The sequence below is a fragment of the Sorex araneus genome, chromosome 7 (genome assembly GCF_027595985.1).
Source record: "Sorex araneus isolate mSorAra2 chromosome 7, mSorAra2.pri, whole genome shotgun sequence".
NCBI classification, from domain to species: domain Eukaryota; kingdom Metazoa; phylum Chordata; class Mammalia; order Eulipotyphla; family Soricidae; genus Sorex; species Sorex araneus.
Window position 1 is genome coordinate 57,174,931 of NC_073308.1, and position 17,041 is coordinate 57,191,971.

At 42.3% G+C, this 17,041-nt stretch overlaps 1 protein-coding gene across 4 annotated transcripts in view; it reads left to right on the plus strand.

Moving 5' to 3' along the window:
- Nucleotides 1–2,283: 2,283 nt before the first annotated feature.
- The window catches only part of MAP9 (microtubule associated protein 9), a 39,770-nt gene continuing 25,012 nt past the window's right edge, over nt 2,284–17,041 (plus strand). For 2 of the 4 annotated variants that reach the window (XM_055144444.1, XM_004606164.2), the window contains exons 1-5: nt 2,284–2,441; nt 3,208–3,346; nt 4,177–4,261; nt 6,299–6,616; nt 15,141–15,370. In XM_055144444.1, coding sequence (XP_055000419.1) covers nt 3,272–3,346; nt 4,177–4,261; nt 6,299–6,616; nt 15,141–15,370 — 708 coding nt within the window. In that variant the 5' untranslated portion in view covers nt 2,284–2,441; nt 3,208–3,271. The remainder of the gene's footprint in view (nt 2,442–3,207; nt 3,347–4,176; nt 4,262–6,298; nt 6,617–15,140; nt 15,371–17,041) is intronic. The other 2 variants (XM_055144445.1, XM_055144446.1) reach the window with 1 other exon arrangement.

Consider the following 17,041-nt stretch of genomic DNA (forward strand, 5'->3'; position numbering starts at 1 on the left):
GTTTTTATTCTTTCAAAACAAGTTATTTTGAAAATCCTTTGGAATGTTTCAAAAGTTATTTTTTGGCTCTAAATTCTATTTATTGATTTATAAGTTGATTCAGTAACAATTATGTACTTATTACAAGCATGCATGGGGATAAAATTAACTCTCAATTTAGATGTTGTTGTTATAAGATACGGAAGCAACCCTGAAAATATTAATAAAGTACACAATTTCTGGCCACTATAATAAGAGGACTTGCTGTTTCAAGTCTTGTGGATGAGTTTACCAGAAAAGTTTTATGATGTCTTTGTAAGTTAATGAAAGCTTGGTTTTGTTTAACCAATTATTTTTATTATACTAAAAATAGAAATCTAATGAATTCTGTAGAAAAGATAAAGACTTTTCTAAAGGTCAGTCTGAAGATTTCTTTGTGAATTTTATTTTCCCAAGTCATCTCTAGTGGAAACTATACCAGTCAAATGAGTAAAAGAAAATGAGTTTTTTAAATTGACACAAAGATTTCAATACAAATAAATTAGTGCTATACACATCTATAAAATATGGATGCTGTCCTCTTTTGTGAGCACAGATTCTATTTAAAAGATTTTAATTAATAACATAAATTAGAAAATTAGCAATAACTATTAAAATGTGACTTATTTGAATTTAACTTGAAAGCATCAAAAGTAAGCAAATATTCCTAAATTAAGCAAATATTCCTCAATAAGAATTTTTCAAACAAGAACAAGTAAAACATAAGCAGACCACATTTTTTTAAAAGAGCTGTGTCACAGGCATTGTTTAAAAGCATGCATTCCAAGACTGGATAAAGAGTATAGGGATTATCCAGGGTTGGATTCTGAACACGTCATATTGGTCCCTGAATCCTGCCAGGAGTTGATCCCAGGAGTAAACTATTAGCACTGCAGAGTGTGACACCAAAGTAAATGAAAACCAAGAACAACACACACACACACACACACACACACAAATCACAGACTTTTTTAAAACAGAATTTTGTTATTCTGTCAGCACATTCAATTTTCTAATAAATGATGTATAAAATCTGTTTGATTTGTTTATAAATAGTTCTAAATAAATAAATGTGATGATACTTCAAAATGCCTGGAACAAGCTTAGTTAATAGTCAGTGAAGATAATCACACTTCAGCGAAACTTATTTCAAGTTAAAAATAGTAGATATCCAAGGTACTTTATTGTGTTTAATAAGTGTTTTTGCCTTGTTTATTTTTTAAAGGATTACCTATGCTAAATGTTTGTCTTGATTGCTTTAACTGCTTGTAGTCCTCCACCCTATGAGACTATTTCTCGACTTTAATTATACTACCCACTGTACACACATATGGGTATACTTGACAATAGAAACAGCAATTGGAATGCATTTTCACCTTTCCAATATGAAAATGCAATATGAGACTGCGTCTAATTTTGAGTGAATGCAATTCCTGGTACTCTTGCAAATATTCTATCTGTGTAGTTCATTCAATATTCACAGCAACCCTTTAAGATAGTCATTAATTACAAAAGAAGCTGTTTGTGCAGTTTCCCTAGAATGGAAGTGACTGTGCAAAAATTTACTTAATGCTAAAATACAAATCAAATTATAAGCTGACAGGCTGTATATAGCAGTCTTTCTTGACTAACTGAGAAGTACTAAAGACCTTTTTGTGTGTGTCTGTATGTGAATTTGGGTAGGGAAGGTGGGGACACATCAGCAAGAATATGTATTTTAATCCTAACCTAAGCAAATAAGATTTAGCTATTATTATCATCATCATAATAATTATAATCATCATCATTATCATTATCTCCCTTTTTCCAAAAGAAGAAACTGAAACTTCAGCTTGCAGCATCTGGCCATAGGAGAAAGGCCGTGATGATTCAAAGGTCAGTTTGACTCTTGAGCCTGCAAACGTCACTGAAAGCACTCTTTGTCTTATTTGTCAGGCCACTTCTACGTCACTCCCCTATTCTGATACACAGAACTTCATATTCTAATTGTGGCAAAGCTTTGAGTCATTAGAATCTGCGGGAAAAGACCCTGATACCCGGGGAGGCTTTCTCTGTCCGGGTGGAGCAGGGCGGGTCCTGTCTCCTAGGAAACAACAGAAGCGCCAGCAGCAGATAAACCCTCCTGCACCTAGAACCCGCAGGGTGACGTCATTTCCTCCCTGTGGGCCGTTGCCCCGGCGACCGGGGAGCTAAAGGGCGGTGTTGGGTACCCGGGAGACCCGGCGGTCGGGAATCACTTCCTCCTGGCGACGCGGTTTCCTAGCAACCGCCTCCCACCTCCGCCCTTAGCCCCGCCCCCGCCTCCTGTCCCCGCCGGGTCTCGGGGTGCTGCTGCGGGCGGCCGATCGGCGGCCGGAGGCTCCTTTCCCGGCCAGCCGCCAGGTCCAGGGTGTCGCGGGTAGCCCCCTGCAGGAGTGGCAGGGGTGAGTGGGGAACGCGGGGGGTGGGGGTGGCGCGGGGACGGGGCGGAGACGGCCTGCGGGAACGCGGGCGGCACCTGGCCGGGCCCCGGCGGTCCCGGGGTGCGCGCTGCGGCCTCGGCTCCGGGCGCGAGAAGAGGTGCGGAGAGGCGGGCTGGGACGGAGATTCGAGTGCGGCCCATTGCGGAGGCTCGGCTTTGTCTAGTGCAGTGATTGATTTCTTGTGAAAGGAGAGAAAAGCGAATCTTGGGGGCGGGGTAGGGCTCGTTGGAGGGGCGCGTTATGTTCTTTTCTTGCCCTGTTGCTGCGCTTAAAAATCTGGGGGCGGGGGGGGGATCACGGTGAGACGATGGGGTGATGCTCTCTCTCTCCCCTCCCTCCTTCTTCCCCTCCTGCCTCACAGTCCTCGTGGTCGCTTTTATGACGGTTTTTGTAGGCAATGGCAGTGATACCTTTTCTTTCCCCCCAGTGGAAGAGAAATGAACATAAGCATTCATTTGCATTTTGAGGATTAACCAGTTGTCAGCTTGCAAAACTGTTTGGAATAACTTCAGTCTATATTTTTTCAATCTACATCATGGGGAGTTTTTTGTTTTGTTTTGTTTTGTTTTTACAGACTGTTTGCATATTAGGTGAAGATGTTGCTCCGAGTTCAAATACGATGCTTTCTTGTTTCCTCTGGTTTGTTCCCCCGTTTTACACTAAATATGATCATAGACGAATACTTGAGCATGCAAAACATTTCGGTTTTTTTGTGTGTGTGTTTCAGCCACTGACAGCGATTGCATTATCCCTACCATTTACTAGTCAAGAGTACAAATAACAAAAACACTATGTCCAATGAAGTTTTTAGCACAACGCTGGCATATACAAAGAGTCCAAAAGTCACCAAAAGAACAACTTTTCAGGTAAAGTGAGGCCATATTTATTTTGAGCAACTGTACGAAGTGAACTCTGTTGGGGATAGTCCTAAGATCAGTTCTATATAAAGTGAAGTAAGTCTTCAATCCTAATGAAATGATGTGGTGAAGTGTGCCAAGTGTTCTCTAATTGTCTTAAAACTATCAAACTGACCTTAGAGGCATGCCCTTAACTTCCATAAGCATTAAGCCAACTTTCTAAAATTAGCAACTTTGAATTGCTGTTTTCATGTACATTTTTTTTTCTTGTTGGAATGTTATGGCATTTAATTTTTCTCTATGTAGTCACTGTTGTTTTAAACTCAAATGTAAATAGTGGTTATATCTGAGGACTAGAGAGATAGTTTAAGGAGTAAAGCACATGTCTTGCATGTGGCCTACCCTGGTTCAATCCCTGGCACCTCCTGATCCTTAAATCACTTGGTGCAACCCTAGCTGGGGTACCAAGCACTGCCCAGATGGCCTGACTCCTTGATACATCATATCCCCAAAAATATACATTATATCTGTTTCTATAATATGCAAAAAGATCTTAAAGTGAAAGTGTCTTCCAGAATACTGGTTTATCAGCAACCCTGTGTAAAAATGTCTCTGCTATTATTTGGCTCCCCAACTGAACTAGAAGCCCCATGAGGAGAGAGATTGAATCTTGTCTGTGATACTCGACATTGATACTCGACTTGCATTTATAGCATGAAACCTATGTGTTTAGAAGCTCTTATTATTAATCAAGTATTATTTCTGTAAAGAATTAGTTTTGAATTTGAGGCATCCCATTTTAGGTGAAAATAATTTTCATTATCTCATTAATTCATTAGGATGAATTAATAAAGGCAATTACGGCTCGTTCAGCCAGACAGAGGAGTTCTGAATATTCGGACGACTTTGACAGTGATGAGATTGGTATGTGAGACGGTGGACAAGTAAACCACTTTTCCTTTCTTTCTCTTTTTTTTTTTTTGATTCCTTAATTACATTTCATCCATTCCTCAGAAAGAATCTCTTAAGTTTCCTGAAATTTTTCTGGAATAAAAATCCACTCTTAGTTTTTAAGAAGCTGTGTGATTGCCCTTGGTTGTTTTAAATGGATGCTTGAAAATACATATTAACAGTAGATTTTAGTAAAAGAGACAAGTCTGTTTTTATTAATTTTTTTTAGGTGGGAAGGTTCAGGCCACACTTATTTGTGCTCAGGGCTTACTCCTGGCTCTGTGCAAATGATCATTTTTGGGGGGCTCGAGGGACATATGTGATGCTGGGGATTGGATCTGGGCCAGCTATATGGAAGGCAAGTGCCTTTCTTGCTGTACTGTCACTCCAGCCAGCCGTTCAAGTTCATTTTTAAGGTCAAACCCCATGAGAATTCGATTACATCAAGTTAATAGCTGGGCCCTTAGAACAAAACTTTGGTGTGTGTCAGAATCATTTTTATATTCTTGTAGAAGTCAAATTTTATGACCATAATAGCAGGTCTGTTTAATGGGGCTGGAGAGAATATACAGAAGTAGTGTTATTGCCTTACATGCAGCCAACCTATGTTCAATCCCCAGCATCACATGTGGTCCACCCCAAGCACCATCATGAGTGACCACTCAGCACAAAGCCAAGAATAAGTCCTGAGCTCAGCTGGGTGTGGGCCCACAACATAAACAATCCAAAAATCCAGAAGTGGGGCCAGAGATATAGTACAGCAGGTAGGATAGCCTTACATGCCACTGACCCAGTTCCAGCTGCTGGCACCACATATGAGCCCCCAAACACTCTCAGCAGTGACCCCTGACCACAGAGCCAGGAATAAGCCCCCAGCACAGCTTGGTGTGCCCAAGCGCCCCCCCACCTCAAAAAAAAATCCAGGAAAGGGGATGGATAGATAATAAAGGAGTTAGCGTGCCTTCCGTGGTCAAATCCCAGTTTGGTCCCAGCAACATAGAGTCCCCTGAGCGTAGCAGTTGTGAACCTGGAGGCCCCTGGCGCCATCGGGGTGAGTCAGGCAGCTGCCAGCACACTGGGCCACAGCAGAGCTGCGTCTCCGGCTCTCAATTGCAGTTCTGGGCTTCCCGAGCACCACTTGGAGCCTCTTCCCCAAATTAGAATGAATTAATTAGAAACCCTGAGTACCAGTACTGGCATAATTTCATTTTGTTCTTATCTTTATGTGAAAATATTAACATGGTAGGTGTTTGGAGAGAGCATACAGAATACTAAGCTTAAAATGTAATGTTTTATACCTTACTATTCAATGAAAAATTCTATACGTTTTCCCTGAAAATAATCAGAACTGGACCAGAGAGCTAATATAGTAGGTGGGCGCTTGTACGGCATGCAGAGAGCCTGGGCTTGACCCCTGGCATCACATAGGATTCTCCAAGCACCACCAGAGTTGGTCCCTGAGCACCAGTTAGGATCCCAAGGGGGGAAGGAAAAAGGAAAGAAAATAATCAAAATAATAGTCACTTCATTGCTAGATAACAGTTTTATTATTCTTTAAATTCTAGTATTTTGAAGATAAAAATGCTCATGTTTTTATGGAGAAAATTACAATTGGCAATTATTGAAAGAGAAGTTCTTCTGTGTGTACATGTATTTTAATTTTATACCATGAAATTGCCTGCAAATATAAGTTTCATAGTATCTAACTTAATTATCCCAGGATTGATTATTATTTTTCAAAATTTAGGGTGACTTCTCTCAGTCAATAATTATATTGCTCATTACACTGGTTATTCTGGATGAGTATATTTTGCATAAATGAAATTGACACTTTTATCATTTATATTTTAATAAAAACTGTTTTTAGAGTCATGTTTTCTGTTTATAAAATACATCTTCATTTCTAGTCTTTAAAGTAATTTTTGATTAATGTAAACCTCTGAAACTTTAAAAATACACTATTGAAAAAAAATACTCTATAGAAAACATTTTTTCTTTCCTATCTTTCAGTTTCCTTAGGTGACTTTTCTGACACCTCAGTAGATGAAAACTCAATTAAAAAGAAAAATAATGACTTCCACCTATCAGATGAAGAGAGGAATTCTCCAAAACTGTCATTTTTGAAAACCAAGAAATCAATTAGTGACATAATAAAAGATGAACCAATAGTTTCCGTCAAAAATGATGAGGAAATAGCTCCCGATGGCTGTGAAGATGAGGCTGTGATTCCCTCACCTGAATCCCAAGACAAAGACCAGGACATTGAACAGGAGAAAACTGAAATGAAGCCGAAGCCGAGAATTCTCTCCATCCAAAACACATCTTCAGGTAATTTTTTTCAAGTTCCTGCAACTGCATTTCTTCAGAACTTATTTTGAGATAATCAGTCCTCAAATAACTTGAATTGGTCACTGGTAGATTTTTTTTTCTTTTTGGGTCACACTCAACGATGCTCAGCGGTTACTCCAGGCTTTGCACTCAGGAATTACTCCTGGCGGTGCTTGGGGGACCCTATGGGATGCCGGGATCGAACCCGGGTTGGCCGTGTGCAAAGCAAACGCCCTACCCACTGTGCTATCGCTTCGGCCCCGGTCACTAGTAGATATTTAAGAAAAAGCAAACACAGTGACTTTTTAGTTTTATAGACATTAATCAAAATGATCAAAACAGAAAACCTGTGGATTCGTTAGGCTGCTGTGTGTTCCTTCGGGGCTGTGCTCAGCTGCCTCACGAAGCCAAAGTATCTTTCTTCGTCCACAGCTGTGGCTTCAGAAGCACCTGTCCTAGGCACAGCCATTTGCATTTTGTTTGGAGGTGTAATGTTTTGATAAATCCTCCCAGTCCATTTCATACTTCAGAGATTAGAGTTACAGCCACACTGGAACTTGTCCTTCAAACAAACATTTCCATATCACCATTTTATCAGGAAACCTTCGGTGGGGGTGGTTCCTCTTGGCTCTACTGAAGAATCGCTCCTGGCAGGGTTTGAAGGGCCATAATGGGTACTGCGGGTTGAACCTGAGTTGGGTATGTCAAATGCCCTCCCCACGGTAGTCTCTCTCCATCCCCCAGGACAGCTTTTTGACAATTTCAGGTTTGAAGGGAGGGAGTTCTGTTGTTGCTGTTGCTTCAACCTCTTCAACTGAGCTGCCCAGACTTTTGGGGGCTGCCACTCTCCTTTCAGGAAAGAAACCACTCAGCACCCCTGGAAACACATTCTGGAGGTGAGCGGACAGAAGCCCAGCATCCTCTTTGAGAAGCTGAGTCTTTGAGAAGCACTGCTCCAAACCCCTTCCTAAGGGCAGTTTGAATTCTGTACCTATTCCCTAAGCAAGTCCACCAAAATTCAGTTTTCTGATGGGATGGTCTTGGTGTGATCTGGGATTACAGCAGTTTTCACCGCGGTCCCTTTGAGCTCCAGACACAGCAAAGACGAAGTGTAATGGGCCCCAGTTCTTTTGAGATCTGCGGCTCTACTACACTGATAGATGGCCTAAAGGTCAAAGGTTTGAGTTCTTCCAGTCCTCCTTTTTTTGATAAATAGGAAATCATACTAATTGATGCTAATCTTCATAAAAATATCTGTCCTTTATGTTATTAGTAAATACTGGTAAATATTTCAAACGTTGGATCTTACATGTCACTAGGTATACAGGTAAACCTTTATTTACTTCACACCTGTATGAGAGAACCACTCTCTCCAACCCACAATCCACTTTATTCGCAAATGAAGGGGAGGTGATAGAGGCAGAGCAAGAAAAACGAGAAAAAAAACACCACTGTATTAATTATGTGTGTGACCTCAGAAAATAGGGTAAGGCTTACTGTCCTCAAGCAGGAGTCTGAAACCTGCTCTTCCTGTCCGACAGAATTATTAAGAGAATACTTTGAAGTGTGTTCTGTGGACTATAAAATTTTGCAAAAATGTAAGCAAGAGGCATAATGAAGCATAATTAACATGCTGAGATGTACCTTCCCAGGGTGCTGCGAAGAATCAAAGGTGGAGAGAAGGGAGCATAGTTGAAAATAATGAATAATCTGGTACCTCACCATTTCCCAAAGTACTTTCCATAGGTCAGTCATTGCCATTACAGGGGAAACACAGGGTTATGGGAACTTCAAACCGATTTCTTTGTGAGAGAGCTTTATGGAGTCATTAATAAAGTACGTGGGGCAGGAGAGATAGTACGGAAGGTAGGGTGTTTGCCTTGCATTGCCTTGCCTGCATCCAATCCAGGTTTGTTCCCCAGCACCCCGTTTGACCCCTGAAGCCCCATCAGGAGTGATCCCAGAGTGCAGAACCAGGAGTAAGCCCTGAGCACTGCTGGGTGTGGCTCCCAAACAAACAAGAATTATGCAAGATGAATTTTCAATGAGAGACTAGGCATAGGCATAATTCAGCTTGAAAACCCTTATTTGTAGTTATTAACTCCTGTTTTTTATCAGATTAATTGTAAGATTTTTATTAAATTAAGAAAATGTATTTTATAATAAGAGCTTTATGGTAGTCATCAGTAATCCTCCTATGTAATACAGTTGTGCAAACCTGTGACAAGATGAATAGATACCATATTTGTTTAATAATCTTATTTAGTCACCATGATTTACAACTTTCTAGTACTGTTGTCAGTGATCGGAGTTTTGTGTCTAACATTCCAACACCACACCCCACACCCGAATGTCCATGTCCCTCCTCCATGGGATCAGGCCCCTCCCTCTCCCCGTTTCCCTCCCTCCTCATCTCACCACTTCGGTGAGCTCCGTTCTGTAGACGGGTTCCTAGATCCTTTTTGGCCATTACTTACTGTGCTGCTTTTTATCCCACAAATGAGAGATCATTCTGAGATACTGTCCTTTAACCACAAGATGGCACCAGGACTAAGTGCTGTATATACAAACTCTTAACTAGTTTTAGTCGTTAGCCACCTGCAGTTCAGTTTGTGTAATATGAAAATAGCGCAATAAGTAATTTATTACATTAATTTACAGCAAAGCACCTAGAAAACTTATACCCATTTTTTCTTTCTGAGAACTTGTCTGAGTTCTGACATAAAATTTTTGTACAAAGTATAGTAAAGTCATTATTCCTCGCCTCTCTAAATTGAAAATAGCTGAGGCCAGTAGTATTGAGTGTGTGAGATATGAACTCACTAAGTATTTTACTATTAAACAGTAAGGAATTTATTAAGGGATATTTATTTTATGCCTATAGAATCCATTAAGATTTGAATCTATAAATAGTAAACAGTTAGTTATTAAGGAATGTAGTTAATGAACATATTTGTATGCTTTAAAGTATGGAATTTTTTTTTTAGTATGGAGCTATATTTAGAGTTGGGAACATTTTTAATATGGCAATATATTTCTAAGTAGCAATTAGTGTTTTATAAAAAATATTAAAATCCCAATTTTTTTTTACTCATTCTTATGTTTTGTAAAAGCTTCAGTAGTCAGACTCTAACTTTCCTGGGAAAACTATAATAACTGATTATAGAAAGTGATCTTTGCAGGATGTGTTGTTTTTATTTTTAACATTAATGTCCTGAGCTTTAGAGCCATCATGCTTCTGCCTTAAGACTGCAACTTAGGGGCTGGAGTGATAGCACAGCAGGTAGGGTGTTTGCCTTGCAGGAGGCCTACCCAGGTTCAAATCCCAGCATCCCATATGGTCCCCTGAGCACCACCAAGGGTGATTCCTGAGTGCATGAGCCAGGAGTGACCCCTGTGCATTGCTGGGTGTGACCCAAAAAGCAAAAAAAAAAAAAAAAAAAAAAAAGACTGCAACTTAGCTTTTCTGACTGTGGACTCTTTGTTCCTTGTTTTACTTATCTGTACAATGGGATAATAATTGAACTACACCGAGACTTTGTAGCAATTAAATGACTTTCATAGTCCTAGAATAATAGTGGCATAAATTAAGCACTATATGCTTTTATGCATCTTATTTTTAGTTTTAATTAAATAAATTATTTTTACTACTTAATGTTTATTATTAGCATTTATTAATATTCACAAGTAGATTATTTTATTTATCCTTCGTATTTATTGTGATACATTGTATTTTGAGATGTTTCAGGCACTACAGTGGTAACTAAGAATCCAGGCCAGAAAGATAGTTCAGGGGTTAAGGTGCTAGCCTTGTATGCAGCTGACTCCTTTTTGATTCCCCTGAGCCAGGACTAAGTCCTGAGCACTGCTGAGGATGGCTCTTTATTTTTTTTTTATTTTTTTATTTTTTTTTTTTTGAGGATGGCTCTTTAAACCGAAAAAACAAACAAGAATGTGACATGGGGTTGGAGAGACAGATGGTATTCATTGCCTGCGGCAGAGCCTGTACCATCCTTGGCACCACAGCGTCCACTGAGCAGCACTGAGTCTTCAGGTGCAGGCCCAAGGCCAGAGATGGCTGGGAGAGCCCCCAGGCCTTCTGAGCTCAATCACTTTGGAGACCGCCTCCTTGCCCTTCCCTTCCTGAGAAAGTAAAGTGGCATTAAGGAGACAGACCCCGGGGGCTGGAGCAATAGTACAGCGGGTAGGGCGTTTGCCTTGCACGCGGCTGACCCGGGTTCAATTCCCAGCATCCCATATGGTCCCCTGAGCACCGCCAGGAGTAATTCCTGAGTGCAGAGCCAGGAGTAACCCCTGTGCATCGCCAGGTATGATTCCCAGCATCCCATGTGGTCCCCTGAGCACTGCCAGGAATAATTCCTGAGTGCAGAGCCAGGAGTAACCCAAAAAGCAAAAAGCAAAAAAAAAAAAAAAAGGAGACAGACCCTGCATCGCTGTCTTGGTCAGTCGAGGCTGCTCTGACAGAACAGCACACGCCAAGTGGCTCATGCACAATGAAAACTGCACCTTCCAACTCTGGAAGCTGGAAATGTGCTGCCATTGTGGTCACATAGGATCCTCTTCTGGGTCACTCCCCAGTACCATCACTGTTGGCATTTGGACTCCAACAGAAGAATTTTGGAGGGACACACATTTCTGCGTTGAGCTAAGATGACAGAGCTGTGCAGTGGCGAAGGAAAGACGCAGCGAGATCACAGGGGAGTTCCCTGTGCAGGCCTGAGGGAAGGCTGTGGGGGTGACAGTCATAGCAGCCTCTGACAGATCGCAGTGGTTGCAGTCAGAACTCTCCATTTGAAGTGGCTGGACTCCAAACTTCAGTGGGAAGGGAAATTTGCTTCCCTGCTGAGCCTTACTCAGAAGGCCTTGCTTGCTTTATTTATTTACCTATTATTTATGTGTTTGGGGTTTTCAGGAGGCCATTCTCGCTTTGTTCATTTATCTGTTTATTTCATGTATTTGGGTTTTTCAGCCATTCCTGGCAGTGCTCAGGCCTTACTCTGGCTCTGCACTGAAGGGTCACTTCTGTGGGGGTCGGGGGATCATATAGGGCACCAGGGATCGAATCCGGATTGACCACATGCAACTCAAGCTTCTTACCTTACCTACTGGACAGTCACCCCGGCCCCCGAAGGCTTGCTGTAGCGGTTAGAGACATAGTCATCTAGAGCAGATTATCTTGATTCTCTCTTTCCACCTCTTCCATTCTTTCTCTCCTCTGCTCCCTGACACGGTCCTCCCCTCCTCTCCTCTCTGCTCACTCCGTTCCTGGTGCAGTGTTTTGGCCGTTTGATCTCTGTTAGGCAGCCCTTCGCTTCACCTGGGCAGAGGCTGCGAGCGGTTGGCAGACATCACCAGCTAGCCTCCATCCCCTCCAACTCAGACGGAGAACCCTGACAAGCCGACCACCTGCTGTGCTCAGGGCAGTCATGGAGGGAGTTTGCATGGGCCCGCCCTTCTCAGGCAGAGTGGGAGAGATGTGTACTAATCCACTCGAACTCACATGGGTGGCGTTGAGGAGAAACTGCACCAGAAAAGGGAGAAAAGATGTTTACCACTATCAGCATTACTTTGCTGCAGGCCAGGAGCCTTATACTTTGTGCATAGAATCTTGGACCCCTGTGGTACGTTAGGAATTTCTCCCTAATCTTCCCAAAGGAAATGCCAGGCTAGGTGAGCATTAAGTGATTGTATTAGGTGATTTATATAAGACTTAGATGATTGTGAATAAGTTACCAATAGGTGGGCATTAAGTGATTTATACAAGATATAAAGAAGTGTGAATAAGTAACCAATATTCGGTATGAGTTGCCTAAAACAGTCACCTAAAAGATATCAGGATAAAGTATGATGTCACTGTCACTCATCCTATTGCTCATCGATTTGCTCTAGCGGGCACCAGTAACGTCTCCATCATGAGACTTGTTGTTACTGTTTTTGGCATATTGAATACACCACGGGAAGCTTGCCAGGCTCTGCCGTGCGGACGAGATACTCTTGGTAGCTGCCGGGCACTCCGAGAGGGGCAGAGGAATCGAACTTATGGTCGGCCACATGCAAGGCGAACGCCCTACCCACTGCACTATCACTCCAGCCCAACGTAGAATGTAATGTTTATATTAACTTGGTATTTTAATAAGGTCTCTTACTAAGTGTTCTTGTGGAAAACTTATTTTTTTACTTGACCCCTTCTTTCAGGCATTATACAATATTCTGCCTAAATCGAGCCTCAAAAGACATGTAAGCATTTAGGAGAGGAGACGCAGGAAGCTGACATTCTAGGCAGAGGAATCAGCTTGGGTAAATGTGTGGCAGCAGTAGGGGGTGTGGCATCAGAGCACAACAGCCACTAGCCCAGCATTTCAGGAACATAGATTAACGCCAGTGGACTAATGCCAGCAGAGGGGCAGCTCAGGAAGCCAGAACCAACCAGTGAAAGCTTTTAGCTGCCTCAAAGGCAATTAAGCTTTATTCTGTCATGCAGAGCCATTGAAGAATTTTGTGCAAAGCACAGCATGATCTGATCTACATAAATATAAAACATCCCTGAGACAATATGCAGGAAAGAGCAGTAGAGAAACTGAAAATGGGATGTAGAAGGTGATGAATGAAAAAGTTAGCAGGTATATCCAGCAGGGTATGGTGAATGCGAGTTTCAGATATAGAGGTACCAATCTAAGAGACCCCTGGGATTTGGACTTGAGCATTTGACCAGAATTTAGAATAAAGTATAACTGGCACTAAAACCTTTATAGTTGTACCGATTTGTTAAAGTTATGGAATATTCTGGTGGCATTTGTAGGTAAAGCAAAGTTTTGAATCTGATGTAGTTTTGAAATTTTAAATATGTATAATAGGTACACTGTAGCACTGTCTTCTTGCTGTTCATTGATTTGCTGGAGCGGGCACCAGTAACGTCTCCATCGTGAGACTTGTTACTGTTTTTGGCATATTGAATATGCCACGGGGGGCTTGTCAGGCTCTGCCATGTGGGCGAGATACTCTCGGTAGCTTGCTGAGCTCTCTGAGAAGGATGGAGGAATTGAAACCGGGTCGTCCGCATGCAAGGCAAATCCCCCAAAATTAAATAAATAAAATAAAATGTGAGTGGTTTTATCTGAGCAGCTTGATTTTTAAATGATTTTCAACTTCTTTTTTAAAAAAAATTTTTTTAACAATGAGAGGTGATATAGTCTAGTAAGAGGTAATATAATAGAAAGTTAAGAACACGGGGACATAGTGATATTACAGCGGGTAGGGTGTTTGCCTTGCATGCAGCCGACCTGGGTTCAATCCCTGGCATCCCATATGGTTCCCCAAGTACTGCAAGGAGTAATTCCGGAGTGCAGAGTCAGGAGTAACCCCTAAGCATCGCTGGGTTCTGGGTGTACAAAAAGCACTGTAGCACTGTCATCCTGTTGTTCATCGATTTCCTCGAGCAGGCACCAGTAACATCTCTATTGTGAGACTTGTTACTGTCTTTGTCATATTGAATATGCCACAGGTAGTTTGCCAGGCTCTGCTATGCGGGCAGGATACTCTCGGTAGCTTGCCGGGCTCTCTGAGAGGTACAGTGGGTGGAAATGCTGTGAAAAAAACATTATAGAACGTTCTAAGTGATGGAAGAATAACTAGCATTAGATTCTTGTAAACATGGAAGTAGGGCTGGGGTTGATACTACAGTAGGGCACCTGCTTTCCACAGTACCAGCCTCGGTCTGATTAATACCTGACTCGATCCCCAGCATCCCTATGGTCCCCCGGGCACTGTTAGGAGTGATTCCTGAATACAGAGCAGGGGTAAGCCTTGAGTATCACTGGATATGAACCCAAACCCAAAATAATTAAAAAAAAAAAACAAATAAAATTGAAAATAGTAATTTCTTAGTAGTAACTAAGGAATTTTAATACCTGCCAGAGCATTTTTATGAACTTGAGCAACAGTAACTTCCAGGTCATTTAGTTTTCCTTTTTTCCTTCCAGGAGAGGCATAACACTCCATCAGTCTCAGGCACCATATTTGTCATAGTATTTCCCCTTCTTTCATGATTTTATTTGTTTAAAATTTTTTTTATGTCTTTGTTCCCCGAGAATCCATGGTCAGAGATATGGCCACTGTCTTGGTTGAGGTCCAGGAATAGGAGCCGGCAGTACCGATTTGATGGGGGAGACCCCTCGCTTTTCAGAAGTAGAAACAGAGGCAAGCTTCTTCTTGTTGTCTAGGAAAATTGCCCTTTCACAAAACCCAGTTCACTGGTCAGTTCCGGGCTGGTAGCTTTAGTCAGAACTTTGGATTGTGGGCCGTCGCTGGTGTTCCTCTGGACCATTGCTGGTGTCCCCCTGGACCGTCATCGGTGTGCCCTGGAGCCTGTGAGTGTCTCTGGACTCTCCAGGACAAAGAGCCTAGGAGCTGGTGCGCTAGACTGAATTTGCAGCGGCACCCTGGGGTGTCGGTGCACCCAAGGTTATTTCCTGGTACATATACATGAAAGCATTTTCTTTTCCAGCAGAAAACAATGGTGGCCTCGAAGCTGATAATCATTTTAAACCATGCCCTCGGCCAAGGAGCATGTTGAAGAAGCCTGGCCCCAAGGAGGAGAAAGATGGACTCCCAGAAGATGGGGACGCTGCCCTCAGCGGGGAGTCGGAGTCCCCCGCACCTTTGCCCCTACCGAGGCTCGGCGGCAGACCACCGGAAGTGGAGAGGACCTCCTGCTCCGAAAACCTGGACACTGAGGTCAGCACTGCTCAGCCGCTTGTCTCAGTGTGTGTGTGCGAGGCTGTCATGTTTATGACTTCTTTGACCATTCATAAAACTTCAAGGTTATTTTCTAAATATTCTGCATAGCATTGAATCTAATGTGCTGTCAGTTGTGAGGCAGGGCACCAATTACCTCCTGCCAGGAAGGAAACTGCCAGTTAAGCATAGCACCCGGGTGATGGGTGATTATAAAATGCATCTATTTTAGAGAAAGATGCACAAAAACAGTGTCCCTTTTGGATTTCTACAATACTGTGTATCTTTGACTGTAGGATTTTATAATGTTGTGTGAGTGTTTACCTAATTTGCACCTTCAGACAATGTAGTTGCTATCCTTTTCTTAATTTAGTTTTACTTCACTCAGCGTATATACATTCAATATTCTTGACTCTGTTTTATATTTTTCAGTGTACACCAAATGGCAAGGGAGTTTTCTGGGTACATTTCATTCTGGGTACTACACAAAGGGCTTTGAGCAGAAGGGGAAAGGAACTAACTAGTGCCTAACTAAACTCTTCCTTTGCCTATTCCTTGCCCGCAGCAAGGCCCTGTTGGGCTCTGGTTCCCAGGCTGGGTGGAGCCTCTGGGTGGGGTGTCTTTGGATTGTGATTTAGGGCCTGACGATTGTGTTTTAGGGCCTGACTCTCTCCAAGATTCATGTAGAGCAGACATCTAAGCACACCATTCTACAGATTCACAGCTGCTGTCTTTAAGCTTTACCAGTGAAGCAGACCATTAGATGTTTCTGCCTGGTTTCACTGTGGTATTTTCCAGTTGACACTGAATTGAATAGAAGTGAGGCTTTTTAAAATTCAGTTATTTATTTATTTTATAAAACTACTGTATTCATTTGCTACAGCTTCTATAACAGATTGCCCCAAACTAGAGGACTTAAAATAACTGAATGTATTTCTTCATTCTGGAGGCCGGAAGTCCAGCATCGAGGTGGGGGGGCCCCCACGCTCCCCCTGTGACTCCAGGGAGGAGCTTTCCCAGTCCTGCCTCTGCCTGTCTCCACTGGCCCCAGCGTCCCCGTCCCCGTTACATTTCCACCTTCTGGTGGTCCCCATCCCCGTGTCTCTGTTTCTCTTTCCTTTAATTGATATACACACTTAGGATCTCGGCGCCGCCCCAGACCAGGCTGTGCTGGACTCAGCCGTTCTGGCTGCCGAGTACCAAGTTCAAGCCCAGCTCTCTCTGAGCTTCCGGGTGGGCATGACTTTGAGGAGACGCTCTTCATAACGCCGGTTTGGTACAGATCCCTAAGTTTCAATCCTCTTTGCCGCCATTCATATGCACTTTGATTTAAAAACAAAAACCAAAACACTACTCCTAAGGTTTGGAAAGTAACATCATCCTTAGACAAAGATTCAGCAAAAGCGTATCTACCTGTAATCCTACTACTTAGTAGACAAAATGTGTTGCATCACTTTACTCTCTTTGACCCATTTTTCTGTTCTGCTTTATCATATTTCTTATAGTAACATGCTTAATGTTTGGTCAGATGGGTTTTCTTTTACTTCGTAGCATTGTCACTGTGTGATGGGATGAACTTGAGACCACTTTCTTATAACAGTCAGCTGTGCAGCTAGTGTCTGATTATTGGGTATATCAGATAGTTCTACTTTTTGGATAGTTCTATTTTTA